Source organism: Ixodes scapularis, unplaced genomic scaffold (genome assembly GCF_016920785.2).
Source record: "Ixodes scapularis isolate PalLabHiFi unplaced genomic scaffold, ASM1692078v2 PGA_scaffold7__128_contigs__length_106722199, whole genome shotgun sequence".
Classification (NCBI taxonomy): Eukaryota; Metazoa; Arthropoda; class Arachnida; order Ixodida; family Ixodidae; genus Ixodes; species Ixodes scapularis.
In genome coordinates this window covers 25,437,589-25,446,754 of record NW_024609882.1, presented here as the reverse complement: position 1 = coordinate 25,446,754, position 9,166 = coordinate 25,437,589, and the positions used below count along the sequence as shown (strand labels likewise).

The following is a 9,166-nucleotide window of genomic DNA, read 5'->3' as shown; positions in this document are numbered from 1 at the left end:
ATAAACTTCGAAAAACACCCTTCGACTTTCACGCGAAATAAACTCCGAAGGAATGGAATCCTAGCTATATGCGAACGCTGTAGCAAGCCGTAGGTCATTTTCTTTCGGAGATATAAATTGTCGAAGTTCGAGGAGTGTAGACTGCCAAGGTTTTTCTACGATAATTTGCACAGCCGTCCATTTCACACCTTAGCGCGCAAGTAGTAATAATGTTTTCTACTCTTTTTGTAAAAGGCTCAACAACATCTAACCAGAAAAATGAAAGCCGTTTCAACTCCCTGGAACGCCGAATTAGAGCGCAGCTCTAGAGGAGGAGGAGGGGAAGGTACTGAGAGGAGGCTATGCCCCTTCTCCTCTACTCGCCTTCCATTTAGGGGAAAATTTTCCCCGCTAAATTTAGCGGGAATATTTTTCCGCTAAATTTATCGGGGGACATTTTCCACTAGATTTAGCGGGGGAAGTTTTCCGCTAAATTTAGCGGCGGAAATTTTCCGCTAAACTTAACAGGGAAATTTTCCGCCACATTTAGCGGGAAACATTTTTCGCTAAATTTAGCGGAGAAACTTACCTATCGTGCATCGCGCGGTTACGGCGACGCCGCTCAAGCCAGAAACGGGCGCCTGAGAGCTGTGCTCTAATATTGAAACACAACTAAAATATATCTATGCATAAAAAATGTACGAAACACGTCAAGAACACACGTTTTAGAGGCACATTCAGAAATTATTTACCAACGAACTACTTCACGTAAAACGACTCAAGATATATCAAACGTGTCATATTTAAATTAGTATTACTAATATATAAGAACTATAGGCTTAGCCAGTATTGTAGTTTTGTTATTAATGCAGGAACGCAGCTCGTTTTTCTAAATGTGGTAATATCGTACGTCAATATTTATATTTGAAAAACCCAACTTTTCTATTTTTTTAAACTCCCCTTAACCGTTTACAGTGAGTTGAATTAACTTGTAGTGTCAAAATATTCAGTAATATATGCCCTCCTTAAAGGCAACTCAGGTTGAAAACGAAAGCAAAAGAAATGACTGGTATAGCTTTAGTGGCATGAAATATAATCGCAGCCAAAATATCACGTCAAAGCAAACTCACCGTACTCTACTAAACCCGATTTTAATGATGCGACCAGCTGCTCTTTAGCGGGCGGCAAATAGGTAATCTTTCAGCCAAGGAACAATGGTGCCGCACACTTGTGACGTCAGTCGCGGTGGAACCGAGGTTGATTGGTTGTACCACGTGTAGCAGCACCCTTGTGACGTCACGTTGTGGCCTGATGGATCCATGTATGTTAATGGCTATACCCTTTGTAACGGGCGGTAGCTTGCGCCACGTAGCCTAAGTCTAAAAACACAAGCATTTGATTCCTCCCGCTCTCCGAAGTAAAGTTTATCCCCTTAATTATCACCGGGCAGTGTGGGATATCACCAGGATGGCCTTTGGGGGATCGGGCAAAAGAACTAAAAACTTCGCCCCCCCCCCCCCCCCCCCCTCTTCCCCCTGGTGAGGGAGTCGCTAATTTTCCTCTGGTCAAACCTTGTCGGCGTCACCCCAGCAGAGGGCCCCTGGGGGACAGGGTTGGGACCTAGGTCCGGAGCCACGCGGAGGGAGTCCCAATTTTCCTCTGTCCCGTCTGTCCTTAGCTGTGCTAGTTAGTTGGAAATCATTCAATTTTCCCTAGATAATTTCCACCAATCCTCTAATCACCTCCTCGCCGTACGGCTGATGATCAGTGTTGCCATTCCTCTAGCAGATAGTTTCGGTTTTCTGTAGACCCCCGAAACCGAACTTTCAGCCGTGATATTTATAAAACTACACAATATCAAGAAAAAATATTATACCTTGTAATTCAGGGACACTGCTTTAGCTAAAAACAGTCGTAATCTAAAATTGAAAAATATTGACGGAGTTGCCCTTTAACAGGAAAACGACAACAAGCCTTCATTCAAATTGAGCTTGCTTGTCTTCGTCATAGGGGATCTGCCGCACGACGTCAGCTACAGCGATGCATTTTCAAGAACCGACAAGGGGTGTACGGTGGCGCTGCTCTATCGTAGGATGTAGAAAGTTATGAAGTCCGTAGTTTAGCTTTCTATTTATGTTCCCTTGCGTTGCCTCCTAAGACCCCTCCCCCCCTCTTTTTTTAAACATCTCCACACTGAGAGTATTTTACGAAGCGCCGTAAAAAACTGCGCATGCTTTATATATTTATAATGGGGGTGGATAAAATACTTGTTTTAAATTATGCCCACTCTGCAACAAATACGCTACTCCGTCTGCGTGCCGCTAACCTTGAGTAGAACCACTCCCCAAATGCAGTGGCTGTGGTTTACTGCAGAGTTCCGGATCTCCTAGTGGTTTCCATAGACCTTTACGGGACGGTGAAAACAATCAACGTAAACTCCCCATTATCGACACCGTCCCATCTTATCGCTTTTCAGCAAACAATGATTATACGCCCACCTTGATTACATCTCCTCTGCAATTCACTTAAAACACCATGACATCAATTATCGCCACTCTCTTGTGCAGTTTCACCAATGAGAGGGACGACTGATGTCACTCTGCAATAGCACGTGGTCTCAGTCGCAAACTTGGGCACGCCCTTTTTTCACCGAGGCTCGTTCACTCGAAAACCACTCTTCGGTGCCAGGAAACGTATGACACGAGCTCTTTTATGCACGAGATAAATGTTCAAAATATGTTGTTTCTGCCGGCACCATGACAGAACAGCACACGACATAATAGCACGCGACAAAACAGCACGGTCAAAACAGCACGCGTCAAAACAGCACAGCGTCAAAACAGCACGGCGACAAAACAGCACGCGTCAAAATAGCACGCGACAAAACAGCACAGCGTCAAAACGGCACAGCGACAGAAGAGCACGTGCCAAAACAGCACGGCGTCAAAACAGCACAGCGTCAGAACAGCCCAGCGAAAATACAGTGCAGCGTCAAAACATGACATTGACAATATAGCTAGGGTTCGGCGTTTTCGGTTTGTATTATTTGAAATTCCGCGCACTTTTTTTCGGTTTTTATTCCAAACAAAATAGTTCGGTTTATTGCGGTGAATATTTGTAGGCTCATAAGCTTCTGTTATATTAGGTTTATTGACGAAAACCAGTATACTAACGAAAATGCAATAATTAAAAGCGTTTGTGTAAAATGTATATTGAGTACCAAGTACTGGTCTTCTTATTTGTTGCCGTCTTTGGCAGCCGACGCGACTTGTTCTGTAAAATGCACTGGGGCCTTATCGTATCTGACATTGTCGTCGTGTGCTCGTATTTGTACACAGGACGAGCATGCGCTTCAGTACCACTTCGGCCGGAGAGGCTAATATCAAAAGTGGAGAAATTAGCAAGCATCGTACTCGGTGCGTTTTCCCCCATTCGCGCCGACGGCAGAAATGAAAATAAAACACGCGTATTTATGCCCTGCTCTAATAGACGGAAGCTAGGGGTGTTAAACAATGCACGGCATTTACGGATGCTCTTGATTTCTGTAGTTTGATTTCACGATTAAACTCTCTTCTTTTAACAAAGAATTCGGCACAAATCTCTAACAAGTGAAAAACCCAGATTTCGTCCTGAGGACCCCTGCGCCTCCGAAGCTTAATTATGTTGAAAGTTGAACCGATCTCGCAGACAAACTGAAAACTGCGAAAGGAAGTGGTCATATGGCCAGTATTGAGTAGGGTTTCGTGTTTTAGGAGTTCAGTTTTCGTCAAATTCGGAGGGTGTTTTTCTGAGTTTATTTTTTGCCAAAAATTCGGAGTTTATCGGAGTTTTTTTTTTTTTATTTTATTCCGAATTCTCCGAAATTTGGAGCTCAAATTCGCAGTGTTTCTTAGTAAAAATAAACACATAATATCCAAATGTAAACGTACGCTGGACAAAAAAAAAAAAAGAAAACGCGATTGTATCAAATAATCTTTTCTTCATTTGGATTTGGCGTTGGTGTCATTACTACTGGCAATACCAATTTGTCCTAGAACAAAAGTGGCACACAAGTGTTATTTCGATAAGCGTCAATAACTTAAAATCAATGACCTACTGGAGGTAGTCGCTGGGAAGCCTGTATTTATTCCATGCTATTCCATCAACCTACGGCGCGGCCGCAAGAGTTAGAGTGGAAAAGGATGTAATAGAGAAGTTTCAACTAGTCCTCTTTTTCACTTTATGTAATTTCTATGGTCCATAGCTTTCGCGGTTACAAGAACACAACCTCTCCTTCCCCTCAGGCACAAATAGTATGACCCAAACCGGAAACATAAACAGTTACTTTTGTCTTGACCCGATAGATAGTACATGACCTGTTGTCCTGACCGAAATTCGAAAGATATGTGTGGTGGCATTTTCCCAGGACATTTACTCTACACGCTGATTAAACCATTAATTGTAAAATGTATATGTGTGTGTGTGGGTGGGCGGGGGAGGGAGGGGGATTGGCACATCGAAATTCAGAGTTTATCAGAGGGGTGGCCAAGCTGCGGCTCCCTAGCCGCATGCGGCTCTTCGTGTGTTAAAGTGCGGCTCGCGGCTCCCTCCCCTAGCAACTTCCCCCCCCCCCCCTCCACACACACACACACACGTCTCCCTCCCGGTCACATGAGCACTTCCCCAAAAAGAGAAATGGAACGCGTTGTAGATTGAGAGAGGTTGCGGTTTGGTAGTCGTGTGCTACTGCTACTTTACGTACAGTTGGACTGCTCTTGACTCGGATAGATTGCAAGTAGTCCGAGTTTCGTTTATTTCTCTATAGTCAGTTACAGGCCAAGAAGGTAGCGGCAAATGCCCCTCAAAGGGAATCAGATATCCCTCCGCCACCTCCGCATCCAATAGCGTTCCACCGTTTCCGTGACGCCGCGGCCAACGCGCGAGGAAGGGCTTGCCTTTCTGTACACATTTGCTTTATCTTTCGACTTTTACTTAGCATTGTGGAAGGCACGAGAGGGAGATTAGAGTTCTCCCCCACCGACGGAAACAAATACGACTTTCGGGGATTAGCTTCCCCCCCGATGGATACAAAGGCTGCTTTCAGGGGCTCGGTTCCCTCTCTGATAAATACAAAGGTCGCTTTCTTAAAAAGTGGGATCGGAGACAAGTTGGAATCCACTGAAGCGGAGCAAGGAGCGTTTCCAGTGAACTCTTCTTTCGACTGCGGAGAGATTTGAAACGGGCGCATCACGCTTGTGGGAGGAGCTTCTCCTACCTTCTTGACTTGTAACCGACTATAGACAAAGGTTTGCCCCCCCCCCCCCCCCCCCCCCCCTCGCTGCTTTCAGAAGTTTCGGGGGTTTGTTTGCGGCTGTTAGGCCGGGTCAGCTTGGCCAGTTTTATCAGGTAAATCCGAATAGACGAAACTTTTACAGGCGAGTGTTTTTCGAATTTATCTGAAAACTCGAAAACGTAGTTATGAGTCACCCCCCCCCCCCCCCCCCCCCCCACACACACACACACACCACTCCAAACGCCCTGGAAAATTCTGAATTTTTTCAGTTAAGACCGAATGTAAAAAAATGAATTCGGCGTACTATTACCAGTTATATTCGGTTTAACCCGAAAACGCTGAACCCTGAATATAGCGTTTGAAGTTTAAAAAAAAAAAAAAAATGCACTTGCGATCCCGTCGCCGCCAGCGTACGTTTTTTTTTTTTTTTTTTTTTTATTGTTTCTCCACTAGCTGTTAAATAATGGCATGCAATGTCCAACCCTTTTTCTTTACGTTCTGTTTTGTTTTCATAAAACGTTGCCTATCACACCCTTTTTACACGCGTGCTGTTTTGTCGTTGTGCTGTTTTGACGCCGTGCTGTTTTGGCACGTGCTCTTCTGTCGCTGTGCCGTTTTGACGCCGTGCTGTTTTGTCGCGTGCTATTTTGACGCGTGCTGTTTTGTCGCCGTGCTGTTTTGACGCTGTGCTGTTTTGACGCGTGCTGTTTTGACCGTGCTGTTTTGTCGCGTGCTGTTTTGTCGTGTGCTGTTCTGTCGCGTTCCCGTTTCGGCCGTAGATTATTATATCTTTAAGATCACTCTTGCCGCTGTGAAACTGTTTGTCAGTCATTATCGCGGATGACTAAAAATGTGTTTTCATTCCTGGACGCCTGGAGCACGGGAGAACGTAAAAATTTCCAAATTATTCCCGGTAAAAACAGCGTTTGTGCGTTCTCGATGGGCATGAGGTGCAGGAAGTTCAGAGCATCCAAAAGCACGGTGGTCCACTCGCTTCCTATCCCGTACGCGAGGAGAAAATTAGGCGTGTTGATAGTTAATGTCGCAATCTGAGTGGTTGCTGAGATATAATAAGATGCTTGGAACCCGCTACTCCCAGCGTTTAAGTTGCCTCTGACGACATAATGAAGGCAAACAGTGAGCTTTTTTTAGTCCTTGTTCCTTGGCGGGTTTAGCATTTTTGCGATGTACCAACTGGCAACTCTTTCCAACTTAACTTACTGTGCAGCGTTAGGGTCCGAGAGGCAGGTTTCAACGCGGTTTCAACGCGGTTTCAAGAAGAGATAACAATTGTAAGCAAACGGGATTCGAGCTGCAGTGTCGGAAATGTTATAATTAACTGAATATGAGAAAAATGGAACTTTCGAAGGGATGTTGTTTCGAAACTAAAACTAGCATCTCGCATGCCACAGTAGAGGACTGGTGGATTAATATTGACTGTCTGGCTTTCTACAACACGCTATAAAAATTGCCGCTAAAAGGAACCTACACCGCCTTAAAAGTAAATTTATAAATATCGTATTTTTCGCCCAAACCGTTATGGACACAAAGCGCCAGTGAGCATCTCTGGAATTGTGAAGAAACTCAGAGCTCTACGTAACAGGGTAAAAGGCATTTATCCAACGACAACGGGTCAGGTTCCATGACAAAGACAGGACGTAATATATTTTCCACTTCCCCAAGCTGAGATTACACCAGTAAAACGGCTATTCACAGCAAACAAAAAATTAAAGACGTCTACAATTCTCTGTACTGCCGAATTAGAGTGCAGCTCTTCAGGAGAAGGAGGGGAGTGGAGGGTATGCCCGTGTGATTTCATGAGGGTGACTTCGCTCGTGACCCTCGTGACGTCACACGTGCCCCCGGTGACGTCACACCTGACCCTTGTGACCCTCATGACGTTAATTATGGCCCTCATGACCCCGGTGACGTCAATGGTGACACTCCTGACTTCCCACGTGAAACTCGGGATGTCACTGGTGACCCTCGTTACGTCATTCGTGGACCTCGTAATGTCGCACGTGACGTCACGTGCGACGTCACTCGGTTACGCCGACACCGACGGCGACACCGCTCAACCCGGAAACGGGCGCCTAAGAGATGCGCTCTAAAACACCCAGAATGACATATGTGAGTAATATTCTTGTACAAACTCGGCAACGCATAAAGCTTGGGGAAACTAAAAATTCACTACTCTATAAAAGGCGGCATCCTTTATAAGTGCTGAAGGATTTATGGATAGGTAATTTCTTTTCAAATAATGAGTGAAATCTCAATGTAAATGTCAGAAATACGAGCACACAATCTAACGCATTGTAACGACTCAGAAGCCAAGAATCAAGCAAGTCAAGCTGGCAGTATTTTAACGTTTCGAACTCGGAGACATAAATAAGAAACCCATCCTCTCGTGTAAATTCAAAGAATCTTAAACCTGGTACATTATTTCAAAGCTACTTTTTAGCATTTTGTTTGTCTTCATTATCAAGTTTATTTCCTGTATTTTATTCTCGAGTTTCGAAATCTGTGACGTCAGGTCATTTTTTCTCAAATTGTGTTTCATTGTTCGCTAACCCCCATTATATATTCTTGTCCTTGGATACATCAAAAGATTCCTGAAGACTATTTTGTGTAGTATTCGCCTTGAAGAGGTGTTCGGGATGGTGCTCATGTATTTTATGTAAGCTTGTATGATTTCGAGCTTTCGAAGCGATAGGCTTCCTATAATACGACTTGGCGTAAAAATTTACAAAGAGAACCATGATGAGAATGGTTTGCACAATAGACGGGACAATCAGGTACCTGGGGAAACCACAATCAACAAAAATGGGAATGGACATGTGAATTATAAAAACAACAAACTGCGCAATCTGCAGCCTGGTGAGGTACCTCTTCCACCACAGGTACTGTGCGACACTGGGACCCAACGTAGCGAGGAAGTAGTAAGCGTACATGATGACGTGGACAAAGGCATTCATGGCAAGCCCTAGAGCACCCTGTCCTTCTGGAGCGAACAGCACAAAGAACCATGCGTTCCCCACTACCAGGACGTGATGGATGACATGAAGGTGAGTGATGTGCGTGAACTTCTTGCGGAGCACGAAGAAGACAGTGTCCAGGAGGTCGGCGTACCGGACCGCCACGTACCACCATCCGCTCTTGTAGTATTTGGCAAGCTGGTCGTCCATGTAACCCGTAATCCCTTGGCACCACAAACTGTAACGTCCTGGTGGGAGGTAGGTGTTGATAAGAACGATGTAGAGGAACCTTGCGTTGAGGATAACCATGGCGACGTTGTAGAAGCGCATGAGGTTCGTGATCTCAAAAGGTTTCCTGTTCTTCATCCATCGCGGACCCGCAACTTTGATAAAATACAGGTAAGTTGCGATCAGTGTGAAGACAAAGAAAGGGTTCATGACCAGCGGATAATCGCGGGTCCTGGGGTCGCCCATCTGCTGAATCTGGCTCAGGAATATGACAGGGTTCATGTTGATTTTCTTCTAAGAAACGTTTGCTACGTCGGTTATCCGATACAAAGGTGAAGACAACTGCAAAAAGAAACAAGGAATATTTCAGCGTTATTAATTACCAGCGTGCTATTAGGGCACGTTGAACGAGGAACTGCGTGAGCATTGTGCAGCTTCGGGAATCATCTTTGCTGCCAACACGTTTTTTGTTTCCGCATAAAAATCTCTTAAGCCTGGTTCAGAGAGTTGCGTTTGACTGCGTTTGACTGCGTTGCGGCAGCGAGAGACCAGGACATCCCTGCTGCTTATATCGCGCGCCAAAATGATTGCTTGAATTGGATTCCACGCCTCATACGAAGCACAGATGTGCCGGTGACTCGCTTTTGGTTCTCGACGCAACGCTGTCAAACGCATTCAAACGGAAGTGTCTGAACCGGCCTTTAGTCTGAAT

The 9,166-nt window shown here is 45.1% G+C and overlaps 1 protein-coding gene across 1 annotated transcript; it reads right to left on the bottom strand.

Annotated features, from left to right (window-relative positions):
- Window positions 1-7,827: 7,827 nt before the first annotated feature.
- Window positions 7,828-8,754, bottom strand: LOC115311001 (elongation of very long chain fatty acids protein AAEL008004-like). Its single transcript, XM_029969524.4, has one exon. It carries the CDS (start codon window positions 8,734-8,736, stop codon window positions 7,828-7,830), a length of 909 nt encoding a protein of 302 aa, XP_029825384.2. The 5' UTR covers window positions 8,737-8,754.
- Window positions 8,755-9,166: the final 412 nt, after the last annotated feature.

What these genes read in the sequence shown, in the direction of transcription:
- LOC115311001 (XM_029969524.4), bottom strand. Translation starts at nt 8,736, where the DNA reads ATGAACCCTGTCATATTCCTGAGCCAGATTCAGCAGATGGGCGACCCC.